At 47.7% G+C, this 22,039-nt stretch overlaps 1 protein-coding gene across 4 annotated transcripts; it reads right to left on the bottom strand.

Annotated features, from left to right (window-relative positions):
- Window positions 1-3,065: 3,065 nt before the first annotated feature.
- On the bottom strand, window positions 3,066-20,796 carry LOC134983941 (zinc finger protein 436-like). 4 transcript variants are annotated; one of them, XM_063949553.1, is made up of 12 exons: window positions 20,676-20,796; window positions 18,479-18,610; window positions 17,220-17,411; window positions 17,017-17,140; window positions 16,803-16,900; window positions 16,245-16,347; window positions 16,048-16,181; window positions 15,232-15,423; window positions 14,048-14,171; window positions 13,833-13,930; window positions 13,349-13,460; window positions 3,066-4,502 (listed from the first exon to the last, which is right to left on the bottom strand). In XM_063949553.1, exons 2-12 carry the CDS (start codon window positions 18,557-18,559, stop codon window positions 3,181-3,183), a joined length of 2,580 nt encoding a protein of 859 aa, XP_063805623.1. In that variant the 5' UTR covers window positions 18,560-18,610; window positions 20,676-20,796; the 3' UTR covers window positions 3,066-3,180. The 4 variants fall into 4 exon arrangements, with proteins under 4 accessions (XP_063805623.1, XP_063805621.1, XP_063805622.1 ...); XM_063949551.1 differs by lacking the exon at window positions 20,676-20,796 and adding an exon at window positions 20,490-20,638; XM_063949552.1 differs by lacking the exon at window positions 20,676-20,796 and adding an exon at window positions 20,490-20,638 and having other exon boundaries at window positions 16,048-16,115.
- Window positions 20,797-22,039: the final 1,243 nt, after the last annotated feature.

The raw sequence follows: 22,039 nt of genomic DNA, 5'->3' as shown, positions 1-22,039 counted from the left end.
TAGCGTACTTAGTCCGTAATAGTATATAGATAATTGTTTAAAGGTAATACTTGACATTATCAAGAATCATGCCTAAGAACGATAGCCGAGTCGTTGGAACCAACTGTGACTTTGGTAGATTTAGAATCCAGCCATGCTGCTGGAGCACTCTCAGGGAGAGCGACACGCTTTTGAGCAACTGATCTCTCGATCACGCTTTTATCAGTCCAAGTATGGGATAATTGTGACTCCCTGCCTGCGCAGGAGCACCATCATTTCCGCCATTACCTTGGTGAAAATCCTCGAGGCCGTGGAAAGCCCAAACGGCAACGTCTGAAACTGGTAATGACAGCCCTGTACAGCGAATCTCAGGTACGCCTGATGAGGGGGATATATGGGGACATGAAGGTATGCATCCTTTATGTCTAGTGACACCATAAAATCCCCCCCTTCCAGGCTGGAGATAACTGCCCGGAGCGATTCAATCTTGAATTTGAACTTTTGTAAGTACAGGTTTAGGGATTTTAGATTTAGAATGGGTCTGACCGAGCCATCCGGTTTCGGAACCACAAACAGGGTTGAATAGTACCCCTTCCCCTGTTGAACTAGGGGAACCCTGACAACCACTTGCTGTTGACACAGCTTTTGAATTGCAGCTAAAACCCCTGTCTGGGGGAGAAGCTGGTAAAGCCGATTTGAAAAATCGGCGCGGAGGCACCTCTTCGAATTCCAGCTTGTAGCCCTGGGATACAATTTCCATTGCCTAAGGATCCACCTCTGACTGAACCCAGACGTGGCTGAAGAGTCGAAGACGTGCCCCCACCGGCGCGGACTCCCTCAGTGGAGCCTCAGCGTCATGCGATGGATTTAGTAGAAGCCGGGGAGGACTTCTGCTCCTGGGAACTTCCTCGTCTGGCGAGGAAGGAAGAGCCCCGACTTCTTCTGGATTTATGCGACCGAAAGGACTGCATCTGATATTGTGGTGTTTTCTTTTGCTGTGGGGGAACATAAGGCAAAAAAAGTAGATTTACCCGCGGTAGCTGTGGAAACCAGGTCCGCGAGACCATCCCAAAATAACACCTCACCCTTGTAAGGCAAAACTTCCATATGCCTCTTTGAGTCTGCATCACCCGGCAATTGGCGGGTCCACATGGCTCGCCTAGCAGAAATCGCCATGGCGTTGGCTCTTGAACCTAGTAGCCCAACGTCTCTCTGAGCGTCTCTCATATATAAGACTGCGTCTTTAATGTGACCTAAGGTCAATAAAATGGTATCCCTATCTAGGGTATCAATGTCAGCTGACAAGGAATCTGTCCAAGCTGCTACCGCACTACAAACCCAAGCCGATGCTATTGCCAGTGTGAACAAAGCACCCGTATGTGAATAAATTGATTTTAAGGTAGTTACCTGTCTGCGATCTGCAGGATCCTTGAGGGCCGCTGTGTCTGGAGACGGTAGCGCCACCTTCTTGGACAAGCGCGTTAAAGCCTTGTCCACCCTGGGCGAGGATTCCCACCGTACCCTGTCCTGTGCAGGGAAAGGATACGCCATAAGAATCCTCTTGGGAATCTGCAGTTTTTTGTCTGGAGTTTCCCAAGCTTTTTCAAATAACGCATTTAACTCATGAGATGGGGGAAAGGTTACCTCAGGTTTCTTTTCCTTAAACATGCAGACCCTCGTGTCAGGGACAGAGGGGTCATCTGTGATATGTAAAACATCTTTTATTGCAATAATCATATAATGAATACTTTTGGCCACCCTTGGATGTAATCTCGCATCATCGTAGTCGACACTGGAGTCAGAATCCGTGTCGTTATCAGTGTCTGCTACTTGGGACAGGAGACGTTTTTTGAGACCCTGAAGGGCCCTGTGACACAGTCAAAGCCATTGATAGACTCCCTGTTTTATCCCTGGACTCTGCTTTGTCCAATCTTATGTAATAAAGCCACATTTGCATTTAAAACATTCCACATATCCAACCAATCAGGTGTCTGCGTTGCCGACGGAGACACCACAATCATCTGCTCCACCTCCTCCTTAGATGAGCCTTCCGCTTCAGACATGCCGACACACACGTACCGACAATCCCACACACTCAGGGATATATCTATATGGAGACAGTTCCCCAATAAGGCCCTTTGGAGGGACAGAGAGAGAGTATGCCAGCACACACCCAGCGCCACCGGACACTGGAATAAAATCCCAGTTAGTACAGCGCTTTTATATAAATATATAATTACACTCACTGCGCCAATGAAATGTGCCCCCCCCCCCCCTTTTTTTGCCCTCTGTAACCTTGTTCAGCAGGGGAGAGTCCGGGGAGCCAGCTTCTGTGCAGTGTGCTGTGGAGAAAATGGCACTGGTTAGTGCTGGAGGACCAAGCCCCGCCCCCTCACCGGCGGGCTTCGGTCCCGCTCAAATTATTTATACTGGTGGGGGTTTATTAATATACTGCCTCCGCAGTATCTACTTTATATGCCAGTGTCCCTAGAGGCTTTTATTGCTGCCCAGGGCACCCCCCCTGCGCCCTGCACCCTTACAGTGCCCGCTGTGTGTGTTTGTGTGGGAGCAATGGCGCGCAGCGTTACCTCAGTGAAGATCTGAAGTCTTCTGCTGCCTGTGAAGTCTTCTTTTCTTCTTAATACTCACCCGGCTTCTATCTTCCGGCTCTATCTTCCGGGACGAACGGCGAGGGTGAGACCTGCGTTTCGACCCTCTGGAGCTAATGGTGTCCAGTAGCCTAAGAAGCAGAGACTATCATTCAAGTAGGTCTGCTTCTCTCCCCTCAGTCCCATGATGCAGGGAGCCTGTTGCCAGCAGTGCTCCCTGAAAATAAAAAACCTAACAAAAAGTATTTTTCAGAGAAACTCAGGAGAGCTCCCCTGCAGTGCACCCAGTCTCCTCTGGGCACAAGATCTAACTGAGGTCTGGAGGAGGGGCATAGAGGGAGGAGCCAGTGCACACCCATTCTAAAGTCTTTAGAGTGCCCATGTCTCCTGCGGAGCCCGCCTATACCCCATGGTCCATACGGAGTCCCCAGCATCCTCTAGGACGTAAGAGAAAGATAAATCAATGCAGTACTAGAATAAGAGGGCGAATCCATTACTTTTATTCATTATATTAAAATAGTTTACACTTAATAGACATCCCAACATCTTCTCGTCAACCTACAATACTACAATCACAACCTGGAAATTACTTTTAGCCTGTGTGAACTCTCTGATGTTTCTGAAGATGTATTTTCTGTGCAAAACTTTTCCCGCACTTAGCACAAGTAAATGGCTTCTCGCCCGTGTGACTTCTCTGGTGCCGCTCAAAATGTGACACATGTGTAAAACGTTTCCCGCAATCGCAACACAGCAACAGCTTCTGACTTGTGTGAATCTTTCGGTGTCTAGCGAAATCAGCTTCCTGCGTAAAGCCTTTGCCACACTCAGGACACGCAAACGGCTTCTGGCCCGTGTGAGTCCTCTGATGGCTAACAAGATCCCTCTTCTGTACGAAGAGTTCTCCACACTCAGAACACGGAAAGGACTTCTCGCCCGTGTGATGTTCCTGGTGTCTAACAAAATCGGATTCCTGCGTAAAACATCTCCCGCATTCAGGACACGGAAATGGCTTCTCCCCAGTGTGAGTCCTCTGGTGGTTGATCAGATTTCTCTTCTGTACGAATGATTTCCCACACTCGGAACAGGGAAAAGGTTTCTCACCCGTGTGAGTCATCTGATGCTTAACAAAGTCTGATTTCTCTCTAAAACATTTCCCGCACTCGGAGCACAGGAATGGCCTCTGATCTGTGTGTATCTTCAGGTGCCGAACAAAAGCAGACTCCTGGGTAAAACATTTCCCGCACTCGGAACACGGAAATGGTCTCTCCCCTGTGTGGATTCTCTGATGGTTAATGAGAGCCCTCTTCTGCACAAAACATTTCCCACACTCGGAACACGGAAACGGCTTGTCTCCGGTGTGCGTCATCCGGTGCTTGATGAAGTCAGATTTTTGCCTGAAACGTCTCCCGCAGTCGGGACACGGAAACGGTTTCTCCCCGGTGTGGATCCTCTGATGGGTAGCCAGATCTATTTTCTGGGGAAAGCATTTCCCACACTCGGAGCATGGGAATGGCCTCTCACCAGTGTGAACCCTCTGGTGCTTTTGAAGATGGGCTTTCTGCGTAAAACATTTCCCACACTCAACACACGGAAATGGTTTCTCGCCCGTGTGGCTTCTCTGGTGCCGGTGAAAATGTGAAGCGTGCGAGAAACACTTCCCACACTCGGAACAGGGAATTGGTCTTTCACTTGCCTGAGTGCTCTGATGATCGACAAAAACGGTTTCCAAACATTTACCAGACGGAGGGCGCGGTGGTATGTTACCATCTCTACGCTGTGCACAATGGGTAGTAATATCCGAGCTATCGGGAGAATACTCTTCATGGTTAGAGGGATCGGGTGATGTATCTGCACCGTCGTCTTGATCCAAAACTGGAAATAAAATCCAATGTTTCTCAGAGGGACTCTTGTTTCCTGTAACAAAAGAAAAAAAGAAGGAATTAACAAAGTTCTCTTTGCATCAATAAGCAGAGATGATACCCAAGAAATTAAGACACTACTGTCAAGTGTTTTGCAAGACATGAATTGAGCTGTAAATAAAAAATAAATTGAAAAAAAAAACACGCATTTTTTTTTTAACTAAAATGGGACGCTCAGCGCAGATGACCATGAAGTCTAATTTTTGGGATAAGAAGAGAGAACAGTGACAAGAGTATCAAGCTGTATTGGGAAAGCGAGATGTTTGTACCTACCATAAAATCAATTTCTCCATTTCCATGAAGAACATCGGAACATTTCGGTGATGGGTGAGCTCCCCACCCCCACCCCCATACCTCACCTGACCTCAGTTAAGTGTAACCAAGCCCAGGAAAGAGAAGAAGAGAGACCATAGAACCAAACAATCACAAGAGGACTATGGACAGAAAGGAACAAACAAACAAACGACAGAAGCGTTGGGACAGTATCCAGTGAATCAGGAAAATGGATTTTACTGCAAGTACAAAAATCCAGCTTTCACCTTCTTAAACTGGGGGACACTGGAACACTGGGGACATCCCAGAGCAGACCCCAAGGAATGTAGCGTGATGAAGCAGTGCAAAGGCACATTGCAATCAAAGCTTGCATACTTGGACGCAAAGGTATCAAGCCCATAGAAGTTGGCAAAGGTGTGTCTGAAAGACCAGGTGGCCGCCCGACACAGCTGGTCAGCGGGGGTCCTATGACACACAGCACCAGAGGCACCCACCCACCCTAATAGAATGAGACGTAAGCTGAGGAGGAATCGGCTGATCCTGGATGATGTAAGCCTGTCAACACAAGCGGGCCACTGTCTGCTTAGAGGCTGGTCTTACCCTGATTGTAAGAGTCAGGGAGGACAAACAAGTCATCCTATGCAAATCTGAAGTATACAGAGCGCAGACCTGGAGAGCATGAACAACATGAATGAAGAGATCCGAGTCTGCAGAGAATCGGTCCCTGGGCAAGGACGGGGCCATAATCTATTTAATAATGTTGAATTTTGATACCACCTTGGAAGAAGGAAGGCTTTTATCTGGAGAACTGCCCATTTGTCACCAAAAATAGGAAGGACAGGACAACTTCCAACACACTCCCGGTGGAGGCAATGGCAAAGTCCCAAAGAGCAATGGATGGAACAAACATAGGCTGTACATGTAAAGGACCCTGTACCTCCGTGATCAAAGTAAGAAGTCACCAAGGGGTAAATTTACTAAAGGTGAGAGGTTTTTTTTTGGAACTGGTGATGTTGCCTATAAAACCAATCAGATTCTACTTAACATTTACATAGCTGCTCTAAAAAATAAGAATTTACTTACCGATAATTCTATTTCTCGGAGTCCGTAGTGGATGCTGGGGTTCCTGAAAGGACCATGGGGAATAGCGGCTCCGCAGGAGACAGGGCACAAAAAGTAAAGCTTTAGGATCAGGTGGTGTGCACTGGCTCCTCCCCCTATGACCCTCCTCCAAGCCTCAGTTAGGATACTGTGCCCGGACGAGCGTACACAATAAGGAAGGATTTTGAATCCCGGGTAACACTCATACCAGCCACACCAATCACACTGTACAACCTGTGATCTGAACCCAGTTAACAGTATGATAACAGCGGAGCCTCTGAAAAGATGGCTCACAACAATAATAACCCGATTTTTGTAACTATGTACAAGTATTGCAGATAATCCGCACTTGGGATGGGCGCCCAGCATCCACTACGGACTCCGAGAAATAGAATTATCGGTAAGTAAATTCTTATTTTCTCTATCGTCCTAGTGGATGCTGGGGTTCCTGAAAGGACCATGGGGATAATACCAAAGCTCCCAAACGGGCGGGAGAGTGCGGATGACTCTGCAGCACCGAATGAGAGAACTCCAGGTCCTCCTTAGCCAGGGTATCAAATTTGTAGGATTTTACCAACGTGTTTGCCCCTGACTAAATAGCCGCTCGGCAAAGTTGTAAAGCCGAGACCCCTCGGGCAGCCGCCCAAGATGAGCCCACCTTCCTTGAGGAATGGGCATTTACATATTTTGGCTGTGGCAGGCCTGCCACAGAATGTGCAAGCTGAATTGTATTACACATCCAACTAGCAATAGTTTGCTTAGAAGCAAGAGCACCCAGTTTGTTGGGTGCATACAGGATAACAGCAAGTCAGTTTTCCTGACTCCAGCCGTCCTGGAACCTATATTTACAGGGCCCTGACAACATCTAGCAACCTGGAGTCCTCCAAGTCCCTAGTAGGCGCAAGGCACCAAAATAAGCTGGTTCAGGTGAAACACTGACACCACCTTAGGGAGAGAACTGGGGACGAGTCCGCAGCTCTGCCCTGTCCAAATGGACAAACAGATATGGGCTTTTTTGAGAAAAAAACCACCAATTTGACACTCGCCTGGTCCAGGCCAGGGCCAAGAGCATGGTCACTTTTCATGTGAGATGCTTCAAATCCACAGATTTGACTGGTTTTAAACCAATGTGATTTGAGGAATCCCAGAACTACGTTGAGATCCCACAGTGCCACTGGAGGCACAAAAGGGGGTTGTATATGCAATACTCCCTTGACAAACTTCTGGACTTCAGGAACTGAAGCCACTTCTTTCTGGAAGAAAATCGACAGGGCCGAAATTTGAAGCTTAATGGACCCCAATTTGAGGCCCATAGACACTCCTGTTTGCAGGAAATGCAGGAATCGACCGAGTTGAAATTTCTTCGTGGGGCCTTTCTGGCCTCACACCACGCAACATATTTTTGCCACATGTGGTGATAATGTTGTGCGGTCACCTCCTTTCTGGCTTTGACCAGGGTAGGAATGACCTCTTCCGGAATGCCTTTTTCCCTTAGGATACGGCGTTCCACCGCCATGCCGTCAAACGCAGCTGCGGTAAGTCTTGGAACAGACATGGTACTTGCTGAAACAAGTCCCTTCTTAGCGGCAGAGGCCATAAGTCCTCTGTGAGCATCTCTTGAATTTCCGGGTACCAAGTCCTTCTTGGCCAATCCGGAGCCCTGAGTATAGTTCTTACTCCTCTACGTCTTATAATTCTCAGTACCTTAGGTATGAGAAGCAGAGGATGGAACACATACACCGACTGGTACATCCACGGTGTTACCAGAACGTCCACAGCTATTGCCTGAGGGTCTCTTAACCTGGCGCAATACCTGTCCCGTTTTTTGTTCAGACGGGACGCCATCATGTCCACCTTTGGTATTTCCCAACGGTTTACAATCATGTGGAAAACTTCCCGATGAAGTTTCCACTCTGCCGGGTGGAGGTCGTGCCTGCTGAGGAAGTCTGCTTCCCAGTTTCCATTCCCGGAATGAAACACTGCTGACAGTGCTATCACATGATTTTCCGCCCAGCGAAAAGTCCTTGCAGTTTTTGCCATTGCCCTCCTGCTTCTTGTGCCGCCCTGTCTATTTACGTGGGCGACTGCCGTGATGTTTTTCCCACTGGATCAATACCGGCTGACCTTGAAGCAGAGGTCTTGCTAAGCTTAGAGTATTATAAATTTACCCTTAGCTCCAGTATATTTATGTGGAGAAAAGTCTCCAGACTTGATCACACTCCCTGGAAATTTTTTCCTTGTGTGACTGCTCCCCAGCCTCTCGGGCTGGCCTCCGTGGTCACCAGCATCCAATCCTGAATGCCGAATCTGCGGCCCTCTAGAAGATGAGCACTCTGTAACCACCACAGGAGAGACACCCTTGTCCTTGGATATAGGGTTATCCGCTGATGCATCTGAAGATGCGATCCGGACCATTTGTCCAGCAGATCCCACTGAAAAATTCTTGCGTGAAATCTGCCGAATGGAATTGCTTCGTAGGAAGTCACCATTTTTACCAGGACCCTTGTGCAATGATGCACTGATTTTAGGAGGTTCCTGACTAGCTCGGATAACTCCCTGGCTTTCTCTTCCGGGAGAAACACCTTTTTCTGGACTGTGTCCAGAATCATCCCTAGGCACAGCAGACTTGTCGTCGGTATCAGCTGCGATTTTGGAATATTTAGAAACCACCCGTGCTGTTGTAGCAGTATCCGAGATAGTGCTACTCCGACCTCCAACTGTTCCCTGGACTTTGCCCTTATCAGGGGATCGTCCAAGTAAGGGATAATTAAGACGCCTTTTCTTCGAAGAAGAATCATCATTTCGGCCATTACCTTGGTAAAGACCCGGGGTGCCGTGGACAATCCAAACGGCAGCGTCTGAAACTGATAGTGACAGTTCTGTACCACGAACCTGAGGTACCCTTAGTGAGAAGGGCAAATTTGGGACATGGAGGTAAGCATCCCTGATGTCTCGGGACACTATATAGTCCCCTTCTTCCTGGTTCGTTATCACTGCTCTGAGTGACTCCATCTTGATTTGAACCTTTGTAAGTGTTCAAATTTTTTTTTTTAGATTTAGAATAGGTCTCACCTAGCCTTCTGGCTTCAGTACCACAATATAGTGTGGAATAATACCCCTTTTCTTGTTGTAGGAGGGGTAATTTGATTATCACCTGCTGGGAATACAGCTTGTGAATTGTTTCCCATACTGCCTCCTTGTCGGAGGGAGACCTTGGTAAACCAGACTTCAGGAGCCTGCGAAGGGGAAACGTCTCGACATTCCAATCTGTACCCCTGGGATACTACTTGTAGGATCCAGGGGTCCTGTACGGTCCCAGCGTCATGCTGAGAGCTTGGCAGAAGCGGTGAAACGCTTCTGTTCCTGGGAATGGGCTGCCTGCTGCAGTCTTCTTCCCTTTCCTCTATCCCTGGGCAGATATGACTCTTATAGGGACGAAAGGACTGAGGCTGAAAAGACGGTGTCTTTTTCTGCAGATGTGTGACTTAGGGTAAAAACGGTGGATTTTCCAGCAGTTGCCGTGGCCACCAGGTCCGATGGACCGACCCCAAATAACTCCTTCCTTTATACGGCAATACACCTTTGTGCCGTTTGGAATCTGCATCACCTGACCACTGTCGTGTCCATAAACATCTTCTGGCAGATATGGACATCGCACTTACTCTTGATGCCAGAGTGCAAATATCCCTCTGTGCATCTCGCATATATAGAAAATGCATCCTTTAAATGCTCTATAGTCAATAAAATACTGTCCCTGTCAAGGGTAACAATATTTTTAGTCAGGGAATCCGACCAAGCCACCCCAGCTCTGCACATCCAGGCTGAGGCGATCGCTGGTCGCAGTATAACACCAGTATGTGTGTATATACTTTTTATGATATTTTCCAGCCTCCTGTCAGCTGGCTCCTTGAGGACGGCCCTATCTATAGACGGTACCGCCACTTGTTTTGATAAGCGTGTGAGCGCCTTATCCACCCTAAGGGGTGTTTCCCAACGCGCCCTAACTTCTGGCGGGAAAGGGTATACCGCCCATAATTTTCTATCGGGGGGAACCCACGCATCATCACACACTTCATTTAATTTATCTGATTCAGGAAAAACTACGGTAGTTTTTTCACATCCCACATAATACCCTCTTTTGTGGTACTTGTAGTATCAGAAATATGTAACACCTCCTTCATTGCCCTTAACGTGTGGCCCTAATAAGGAATACGTTTGTTTATTCACCGTCGACACTGGATTCAGTGTCCATGTCTGTGTCTGTGTCGACCGACTAAAGTAAACGGGCGTTTTAAAACCCCTGACGGTGTTTTTGAGACGTCTGGACCGGTACTAATTGTTTGTCGGCCGTCTCATGTCGTCAACCGACCTTGCAGCGTGTTGACATTATCACGTAATTCCCTAAATAAGCCATCCATTCCGGTGTCGACTCCCTAGAGAGTGACATCACCATTACAGGCAATTGCTCCGCCTCCTCACCAACATCGTCCTCATACATGTCGACACACACGTACCGACACACAGCACACACACAGGGAATGCTCTGATAGAGGACAGGCCCCACTAGCCCTTTGGAGAGACAGAGGGAGAGTTTGCCAGCACACACCAAAAACGCTATAATTATATAGGGACAACCTTATATAAGTGTTTTCCCTTATAGCATCTTTTATATATTTCTAACGCCAAATTAGTGCCCCCCCTCTCTGTTTTAACCCTGTTTCTGTAGTGCAGTGCAGGGGAGAGCCTGGGAGCCTTCCCTCCAGCCTTTCTGTGAGGGAAAATGGCGCTGTGTGCTGAGGAGATAGGCCCCGCCCCTTTTTCGGCGGGCTCGTCTCCCGCTCTTTAATGGATTCTGGCAGGGGTTAAATATCTCCATATAGCCCCCGGAGGCTATATGTGAGGTATTTTTAGCCAAAAAAGGTTTTCATTTGCCTCCCAGGGCGCCCCCCTCCCAGCGCCCTGCACCCTCAGTGACTGCCGTGTGAAGTGTGCTGAGAGGAAATGGCGCACAGCTGCAGTGCTGTGCGCTACCTTAAGAAGACTGAGGAGTCTTCTGCCGCCGATTCTGGACCTCTTCTCGTTTCAGCATCTGCAAGGGGGCCGGCGGCGAGGCTCCGGTGACCATCCAGGCTGTACCTGTGATCGTCCCTCTGGAGCTAATGTCCAGTAGCCAAAGAAGCCAATCCATCCTGCACGCAGGTGAGTTCACTTCTTCTCCCCTAAGTCCCTCGTTGCAGTGATCCTGTTGCCAGCAGGACTCACTGTAAAATAAAAAACCTAAACTAAACTTTTCTAAGCAGCTCTTTAGGAGAGCCACCTAGATTGCACCCTTCTCGGCCGGGCACAAAAATCTAACTGAGGCTTGGAGGAGGGTCATAGGGGGAGGAGCCAGTGCACACCACCTGATCCTAAAGCTTTACTTTTTGTGCCCTGTCTCCTGCGGAGCCGCTATTCCCCATGGTCCTTTCAGGAACCCCAGCATCCACTAGGACGATAGAGAAAAATAATAGCTAGAATCTGATTGGTTGCTATGGGCAACATCAACAGTTCTAAAAAAAACTCCCACCTTAGTAAATTTAGCCTTAAGTCTCTGGATGTCCTGCAGGCACTCCCACTGTCTCTCTCCTGGTTCCCATTGCTGCTGGCAATGCACCCTGATTTGCCCCCCCCATCAAGAGTCTTATCTGCCACCTTCAGTTGCTGGGCGCCGCCAAGTTGCCAGTGATCAGCTGACTACTGTTCCACCAACCGCAAGCTCCGGTCCAGTCAGCTGACTCAGTCCACCTATCCCTGCGCAGCAGGGGGATAATAGGACTTCCAAAACAACGTTGCTATATTAGCTGCGTCCCTAGGCTCCAGATCCAGAATCTGTTTCCAGAAGCTCGCTGTCTAAACCCTTGCGATACTCCAGGTCCCAGCCTGTCTCTGAGATTTGCCCAAGGCTCCTGTGTATATCGCTCGTAGTCAGCAGTTATCCTGCACTCCTGTACTCTGAGTATTGCTGACAGCAGACTCCTGTTCCTATTCTGACGGTCCTAGTCCTATCCAAGTGCAAAGTCAGTTCCAGTCTGACTCCTGCTGGTTCCAGTACGGTCCAAGTGCAAAGTTAGTTTCAGCCTGACTCCTGTTCCTGTTCTGCCTGTCCTAGTCCGGTCAAAGTGCCCAGACAATTCCAGAACCACACTACTGTATTTTCTTCGGCAGCTGCTACCACAATAACAATCCTAGATAGCTTCCTCCAGCAGTCAGCTCTGTCTCCGATTCAGTGTCCAGTTGTGTTCTTCTTATGTGCAAGAGCAACATTCGCCCACCAAGTTTCCTGCACCATATGCTCACTACGGAATCACCACCAGTGTCAGCATCGGGTTCACAATAATTCTCTGACGTGACACCAGGGAGCTTCTTATGCCTCCCCTAATGATTTATCCGTATCATTGTCTGGCTGAATTGCTACTGAAGACCCTTGCAGAAGAGACTGAACAACGGTCAGAGTTCTGAAAATGGCTCTGAGCTCTAAGACACTGATGGGAAGTCCCTGGAAATGGAACTGCTGAACCACCATCCAACAACCTCCGAGCCATGGTCACTAGAGTCCAGTCCCTGATGGCAAAAGGTCAGGTATCTCAAATCCAGCAACCACAGGAGGGAAACCAGAAGCCTGCTGAGAAAGCCAAATGCCCTGGGACAGGTGTAGATGAGTCCTCTCCCACTTGGAAAGCAAAGCTATCTGGAATTCCCTGGAATGAAACCTCCTGCACTGGAACCTCTCTAAGGAGGAGATTACTTTTTTCACCAGGCGCATGTACTAGTGAACAGATATAGGCTTCTTTTTCAAAACCAAGCGAATCATGATTGGGTGGAAACAATCTTATCCAGAGGCAGGAAGACCCCCTGGAGAGAAGTGAAGAAGACCATGCCCAGAAACGGCATTCTCTACGAGGGGATCAGGGTGGACTTGACCCAACTGATTATTCAACTGTGAGAGAGGACATAATGTATGCTAGGAGTCAGCTGCTTTGGAAGTTGCAGCATTGCCTCAGGTTTGCCATCCAAGTTGGCATCTCCAGGGGTTGTAGAGCATTCAACACAGGCCTCCGTCTTGCAGGCTCCCCTGGTCAGACCAGGCCTGAGGAAATTTTGCCTTCCAATTTGAACAAGCAAAATACTTTGTCACCGCCCTATGCTTGTCAGACAGAGTCCCTGCAGAATTACCCTTCCCGGACAATATGCAGAGAGGGCAGGAGAGGTCACAGTAGGGCTGTCCGAAGACGGTTGTCACTAGCCTCTGTCTCCCTAATCCAAGCGGAGAATCTGGTGCTTTGGTGATCCTGACCCCGGAGGCAGTTGTCCATAGGCAGGGGGTGATAGCGGTTCCTGGTAGGGGATCCGTCTGGGACAGAGCCATATGCTGTAGTGACTGAGCAAGTACAATATGTGACTCTGTTCTGTACTGTGATTATTAGTCACCTGTGCTGATATCTGTAGGGATTTCCTCCTCTTTACACTGCGGATCACCAATCACATACGTCTCTTCTTCTCCCTCTATATCTTCTGCATTCAGATCAGTCAGGTCTTTACGCTATATAACCCAGAAAAAAAGATAAGAAATTATTTTTATTAGTATTATTAGTATTGATGTCCAAGTTAAAAGAATCACCCATGTGTGACAACCCATTAATACTTCACTCTGACATTTACATTGCAACTCAAGGCCATGGCGAGTCCATCCATTACTCTCTAATGATTTGTGCTGTAGCGTCATGGATGGGGGTGTTAGAATACTAGTAAAAATCTGCGCTTGTTGGCATCTGGCTTCAGGTTAAAGGGGGGATGCTAAGATACATATATGCTGTATGTGGTGAGACAATTTAGTAAGGAAGAGATTATTCAGGAATGGATATAAAGGGACAATAGTATTTCAGTATTTGGAGACACCCTCAGTTCTACCTACCTGACCCTCCTGTGGGACACTGTGATTCTCCTCTGTATGATCCTGGGAATAAAGAGGACGGGGACATCTCTCTGGGGTATTCCTGTTACTGGTCCCATCTGTAGGAGACACACAGTGACTGAGTACATTGTATATATGTGATTATCAGATGATGTGTATCTAGGTGGCCCCCATAGCTGCTCTCTCCATTACACTACATGACAGTCTCCTCTTACCCAGTGATGTGAGGGGCCGGTGATTCTCCATCATCACGTCCTTGTACAGACCCCTGTGTTCCTCTATATACTCCCACTCCTCCATGGAGAAATAGACGGTGACATCCTCACACCTTATAGGAACCTGACACACACACAATGATACAGTCATCACCCAGACACATCCCCTGGTGTTACTGTATAATGTCCCATTCCCAGCAGTCACCTCTCCAGTCATCACCCAGACACATCCCAAGGTGTTACTGTATAATGCCCCATTCCCAGCAGTCACCTCTCCAGACATCACCCAGACACATCCCCTGGTGTTACTGTATAATGCTCCATTCCCAGCAGTCACCTCTCCAGTCATCACCCAGACACATCCCCTGGTGTTACTGTATAATGCCCCATTCCCAGCAGTCACCTCTCCGGTCATCACCCAGACACATCCCCTGGTGTTACTGTATAATGTCCCATTCCCAGCAGTCACCTCTCCAGTCATCACCCAGACACATCCCCTGGTGTTACTGTATAATGCCCCATTCCCAGCAGTCACCTCTCCAGTCATCACCCAGACACATCCCCTGGTGTTACTGTATAATGCTCCATTCCCAGCAGTCACCTCTCCAGTCATCACCCAGACACATCCCCTGGTGTTACTGTATAATGCCCCATTCCCAGCAGTCACCTCTCCGGTCATCACCCAGACACATCCCCTGGTGTTACTGTATAATGTCCCATTCCCAGCAGTCACCTCTCCAGTCATCACCCAGACACATCCCCTGGTGTTACTGTATAATGCCCCATTCCCAGCAGTCACCTCTCCGGTCATCACCCAGACACATCCCCTGGTGTTACTGTATAATCTCCTATTCCCAGCAGTCACCTCTCCAGTCATCACCCAGACACATCCCCTGGTGTTACTGTATAATGCTCCATTCCCAGCAGTCACCTCTCCAGTCATCACCCAGACACATCCCCTGGTGTTACTGTATAATGCCCCTTTCCCAGCAGTCACCTCTCCAGACACATCCCCTGGTGTTACTGTACAATGTCCCATTCCCAGCAGTCACCTCTCCAGTCATCACCCAGACACATCCCCTGGTGTTACTGTATAATGTCCCATTCCCAGCAGTCACCTCTCCAGTCATCACACAGACACATCCCCCGGTGTTACTGTATAACGTCCCATTCCCAGAAGTCACCTCTCCAGTCAGCAGCTGAATGATCTTGTTGGTGAGTTCCAGGATCTTCTGGTCATTGTGCCTCTTATGTATCAGTATGTGAGGTGGAGGCACCGTGATGGGGCTCTGGGTCCTGCTCAGTCCTCCTGACACATGGGGACCGGTGGTAGGTGTCACAAGATCCCTAGATGTCTTCTTCACTACTGTGTAATCCTGTGTATTAAAGTGATTTTACTTTATCCTGCTAAACCTAATGGACACACTGTTCAACATCTACCAATTATGACACGTCACTTCAAATCCCATAATATGACTCCCAGACTCCCTCAGCTCCCCAGTCAGATCCCTGGGTTAGTAATAGAGATAAGAGTGATGTCACTGTGACACTCCCAGACTCCCTCACCTCCCCAGTCAGGTCCCTGTGTTAGTAACAGAGATAAGAGTGATGTCACTGTGACGCGCCAAGACTCTCTCACCTCCCCAGTCAGGTCCCTGTGTTAGTAATAGAGATAAGAGTGATGTCACTGTGACACTCCCAGACCCCCTCACCTCCCCAGTCAGGTCCCTGTGTTAGTAAGAGATAAGAGTGATGTCACTGTGACACTCCCAGACTCTCTCACCTCATCAGTCAGGTCCCTGTGTTAGTAACAGAGATAAGAGTGATGTCACTGTGACGCTCCCAGACTCCCTCACCTCCCCAGTCAGGTCCCTGTGTTAGTAACAGAGATAAGAGTGATGTCACTGTGACACTCCCAGACTCCCTCACCTCCCCAGTCAGGTCCCTGTGTTAGTAAGAGATAAGAGTGATGTCACTGTGACACTCCCAGACTCTCTCACCTCATCAGTCAGCAGGTAGATGATCTCCAGGGTGAGACTCAATATCTTCTCAGTCATGTGACTCCTGTCTTCATCCATCATGAAAATTGGAACTATATTAGCCTTACTAGGAATTGCAAAGGGTGACATGACCTCTGCAGATAGAAATATAGAAACTATTTGTGACATAATATAGTTAGGATTACAATGTTACTCACCTGTGCTATGTGTTGAGATTTCCTCCTCCTTACACTGATCACCCCACACATACATCTCTTCACCCTTTAGATCTTCTATTTTAATGACAATCAGATCTTCTCCCTAATAACCCACAAACAATAAAATATTAATGTCCTGGGTTCAAGGACCATCCACTTTAGTGCAAGCACTTTGTTCCTGATATATAACAACTATAGACTCCCAGCACCTGGAAACCTGCCCTTCTACCTGACGCCAGGAGGCAGCTAACTCTGGGGCTCTTAGCACTGCTGTATAAAGACCTCCTATAGCAACCAGGTGAGCTCTTCCCCAGCGCTATGCATGGGTGAGGGAAAGAAAGCAGAAAATATGATCGCAACAGGCTCATTTTAGCTGCAGAAACACCAACATGTACTGTATGTGGGAGGACAATTTATTTGAGAAGTCTTTGTCCAAAAGTGGAAAACCTGTTTAATGATATAACCATATCAGATTATTAAACCCAGAATGCTTCTGTACAGATCATATGGTGTAGAGTCACATATTCAGTATTTGGTGAAACCGTCAATATCATCTACCTGATCCTCCTGTGGAACACTGTGATTCTCCTCTGTGTGATCCTGGGAATAAAGAGGACGGGGACATCTCTCTGGGGTATTCCTGTTACTGGTTCCATCTGTAGGAGGCACACAGTGACTGAGTACATTGTATATATGTGATTATCAGATGATGTGTATCTAGGTGGCCCCATAGCTGCTCTCTCCATTACACTACACGACAGTCTCCTCTTACCCAGTGATGTGAGGGGCCGGTGATTCTCCATCATCATGTCCTTGTACAGACCCCTGTGTTCCTCTATATACTCCCATTCCTCCATGGAGAAATAGACAGTGACATCCTCACACCTTATAGGAACCTGACACACACAATGACACAGTCATCACCCAGACACATCCCCTGGTGTTACTGTATAATGTCCCATTCCCAGCAGTCACCTCTCCAGTCAGCAGCTGAATGATGTTGACGGCGAGTTCCAGGATGTTCTGGTCACTGTGCCTCTCATGTGTCAGTGAGTGAGGTGGAGGCACCGGGATGGGGCTCTGGGATCTGCTCAGTCCTCCTGACACACAGGGATGGCTGCTGTGTATCACACGTTTGCCAGATGCATTCTTCACTAGTATGTAATCCTGTGTAATAAAACAAAGTTATCATATATATTGATTTTTCTTTATCTTGCTAAACCTAAACAGCCACCATTTATGACATGTCCCATCAAATCCCATAATATGACATTCCCAGGTAACCTCACCTCCCCAGTCACGTCCCTGTGTTAGCAATAGAGATGAGTGATATCACTGTGACACTCCTAGACCCCCTCCCCTATCAGGTCACTGTGAATAGTGATAGCGATAAGAGTGATGTCACTGTGACGCTCCCAGACTCCCTCACCTCCCCAGTCAGGTCCCTGTGTTAGTAATAGAGATAAGAGTGATGTCACTGTGACGCTCCAAGACTCCCCCACCTCCCCAGTCAGGTCCCTGTGTTAGTAATAGAGATAAGAGTGATGTCACTGTGACACTCCCAGACTCTCCTCAACTCCCCAGTCAGGTCCCTGTGTTAGTAACAGAGATAAGAGTGATGTCACTGTGACACTACCAGACTCCCTCACCTCCCCAGTCATGTCCCTGTGTTAGTAACAGAGATAAGAGTGATGTCACTGTGACACTCCCAGACTCCCTCACCTCCCCAGTCATGTCCCTGTGTTAGTAATATAGATAAGAGTGATGTCACTGTGACGCTCCCAGACTCCCTCACCTCCCCAGTCAGGTCCCTGTGTTAGTAATAGAGATAAGAGTGATGTCACTGTGACGCTCCCAGACTCCCTCACCTCCCCAGTTATGTCCCTGTGTTAGTAACAGAGATAAGAGTGATGTCACTGTGACACTCCCAGACTCCCTCACCTCCCCAGTCATGTCCCTGTGTTAGTAATATAGATAAGAGTGATGTCACTGTGATGCTCCCAGACTCCCTCACCTCCCCAGTCAGGTCCCTGTATTAGCAATAGAGATAAGAGTGATGTCACTGTGATGCTCCCAGACTCCCTCACCTCCCCAGTCAGGTCCCTGTATTAGCAATAGAGATAAGAGTGAAGTCACTGTGACACTCCCAGACTCCCCTCACCTCCCCAGTCAGGTCCCTGTGTTAGTAATAGAGATAAGAGTGATGTCACTGTGACACTCCCAGATCCTCTCACCTCCCCAGTCAGCAGGTAAATGATCTCCATGGTGATATGTAATATCTTCTCTGTCATGCGGATCCTGTCCTCGCCCATCATGAAGTCTTGCACACGTCTGGTCTTGGTGGGACTGATAAAGGGCGAGGTGACCTGCGCAAATAGAAATATAAAATATATAAGCAAATGTTACTTGCCTGATAAACTATTTCAGATCACACTGTTACAATCAGAGATGTGTTGTGGAAAATTTAATAACTGATAACCACCTAAAATAAAAAAACAAAACAAAAAGGAAAATACGGCGCTGACAAATCAGCAGTACAGTCTAAAATGAGAAAGAAACATTAAAACAGTGGATACCCAAAAACGTACGATTTACTATTTAATATACAACACTGTAACCACTGTAGTAATGGCCTGATCACTTTCTGTATTGTAAGGAACCAGTATGTGCAGCAGACTGTCCAAACTAATGAATGCACAATTAAAATCCTCGGAAAGAGTATTCAGGAATGGAAATCTCAGTCTGATGCTCTTATGTGAGCACTCAGATACCAATAAGCAGATAATACTAGCCGTCAGTATCACTTGTGAATGCTTATAATATGTGGAATCACAAAATATGCATTTAAATCTTCATTTTTAGGATAGAGAGAGAGAGAGAGAGAGAGAGATTTTGGGGAGAAAGAGATGGAATAAAATGTGGGATGGAGAGACAGACAAATTGGAGAAAGGGGAGGAGGAACAGTTGAAAGGAAATGGGGGCAGGAGATGAGAGGAAATGGGAGAGAGAAATATGGGAGTTAGATGGGAGATGAAGGGAAGGAGAGAGAACTAGAAGGAAGAGGGAGAGATAAACTGATGGGAGGAAGAGGGGGGAGAGATGGAAGACAGAGTATGAGCGAGAGAGATGGAATAGGGGGAGAAAGAGATATGGGAGGAAGAGGGAAACTGAGATGGGAGAAATAGGGGACAGAGATGGAAGAGTAGGAGAGAGAGGGAGAAGGGAGAAAGAGAGAAACAGATGGGAGTAAGATGGAAGAGAGACAAAGGGAGGGGGAGACAGACAAATGGAGATGGGAGAAAGAAAGTGAGAGAGATGGAAGAGAGAGTTACAGAGCTGGAAGGAAGAGAATAAGAGAGATGGGAGGAAGAGGGAGAGAGATGGAAGACAGAGTATGAGCGAGAGAGATGGAATAGGGGGAGAAAGAGGGAGGAAGAGGGAAACTGAGATGGGAGAAATAGGGGACATAGATGGAAGAGTAGGAGAGAGGGAGATGGGAGAAAGAGAGAAACAGATGGGAGTAAGATGGAAGAGAGACAAACGGAGGGGGAGACAGACCAATGGAGATGGGAGAAAGAAAGTGAGAGAGATGGAAGAGAGAGAATAAGAGAGATGGGAGGAAGAGGGAGAGAGATGGAAGATTTAGAATGAAAGAAATGGAAGTGGGGAGAGAGAAAGGGAGATGAGAGGATGAGATAGAATGAGAGATGGAACAGGAGGAGAGAGAAAGGGTGATGGGAGAGGCGGAGAGAGTGAGATATTTATGGAAGGGATGTTGTTAAAATGCAGAAGGAAACCAACGCCGAAATCACGACAGCCATCAATGCCGACAGCTGGAATCCCGGCGCACCAGGGCTATTCCCACTTGTGGGTGTCCATATCACCTACAGAGTGGGAATAGATCCTGTGGTGAGCGTAGCAAGCCACCAAGCCCGCAAGGGGACTCAGCGCTTACTCCACTGCCGGCCAGGATGCCGCTGTCAGGATATTGACAGCCGGCATCCCGTCAGCCAGTATAAAATATTACACCTCTATGGAAGAGGAGGAGAGAGATAGTGAAAGATGGAAGGAAGAGGGGCAGAGAGTGAGATATATATGGAAGAAGAGGAGAGAGACCAAGAGAGTAAGGGAGGAATAGAGGGGGATATATGGAGGAGTGGGAAAGAGAGAGAGATGGGTGGATAAACAGTGTCCCTATAGTAGCATACATCTATATACAGGAGAAGGGATCACTTGCAGGATGACCTGGGCAGTGTGTCTCCTGGATTCTAGGGTACAGGGGTCACTATGGGGGTGACCATGATAATAAGACACAGACATATAAAATCGGAACGGAAAAAAAGCCACGCCCACATTTGGGTGACACCCGGCTACTGTCGAGGTCCGCGAACCGGGAATTGTATAATAAGTGCTTAAAATAAATACCATTACCTGCTCCTGCCAGTAACATCAATGGCTCCTCTCTGCTTCCGGTTTTGCGTCACTTCCGGGTGTCCTCTGCAATCCATCTGACTCCCTGGCGATGCTGTACCCCAGCTCCGACCACGCCCCCTTGCGCGCTCTCATCTGTTTCTGTTATGTGTCACACGGCGCTGTATTGCCTGCTGCCTGCCAAACACTAGAGGAATAGCCATTATTTATTTAAATACCTGTCCCACGTTTACGCGGCCATTTTCATGTAGTCCAAAGTATGTCTTGCTTTCATCTTTAAAACCTACAAGTGGCTTTCTGGATACCATATATAAAGATATATTAGTATATATGTTTATTATAGCCTGCTGCTGCCTTTTTCTATGGTGTGTGTGTGTGGATGGATGGATAGATCGATCGGATCGATATATATATAATACCCTCCAACATTTGAAACATAAAAATAGGTAAAAATTAAGAAAGGGAACGTGGCCACGGGTAAAGAGGGCGTGGCCATGCCCCTTTTCCTATACTTTTATTGGAAGTTTGGAGAGCCAAAAATCGGTACAGACCTTAAAAAAAAAAGTACTGTACCTGCCAAAAAGGTACAGTTGGAGGGTATGATAGATAGATAGATAGATAGATAGATAGATAGATAGATAGATAGATAGATAGATAGATAGATAGAAACTGGGGGAGGGAACAAGTGCCTAATAGTGTAGTATCATCAAATTTAATGGCAACACACATAATAAGAAGAATTTACTTACCGATAATTCTATTTCTCGTAGTCCGTAGTGGATGCTGGGAACTCCGTAAGGACCATGGGGAATAGCGGCTCCGCAGGAGACTGGGCACAAAAGTAAAAGCTTTAGGACTACCTGGTGTGCACTGGCTCCTCCCCCTATGACCCTCCTCCAAGCCTCAGTTAGGATACTGTGCCCGGACGAGCGTACACAATAAGGAAGGATTTTGAATCCCGGGTAAGACTCATACCAGCCACACCAATCACACCGTACAACCTGTGATCTGAACCCAGTTAACAGCATGATAACAGAGGAGCCTCTGAAAAGATGGCTCACAACAATAATAACCCGATTTTTGTAACAATAACTATGTACAAGTATTGCAGACAATCCGCACTTGGGATGGGCGCCCAGCATCCACTACGGACTACGAGAAATAGAATTATCGGTAAGTAAATTCTTATTTTCTCTGACGTCCTAGTGGATGCTGGGAACTCCGTAAGGACCATGGGGATTATACCAAAGCTCCCAAACGGGCGGGAGAGTGCGGATGACTCTGCAGCACCGAATGAGAGAACTCCAGGTCCTCCTCAGCCAGGGTATCAAATTTGTAGAATTTAGCAAACGTGTTTGCCCCTG

The sequence above is a fragment of the Pseudophryne corroboree genome (assembly GCF_028390025.1).
Source record: "Pseudophryne corroboree isolate aPseCor3 chromosome 3 unlocalized genomic scaffold, aPseCor3.hap2 SUPER_3_unloc_3, whole genome shotgun sequence".
Lineage (NCBI taxonomy): Eukaryota > Metazoa > Chordata > Amphibia > Anura > Myobatrachidae > Pseudophryne > Pseudophryne corroboree.
This window is presented reverse-complemented; position numbering and strand designations above follow the sequence as displayed.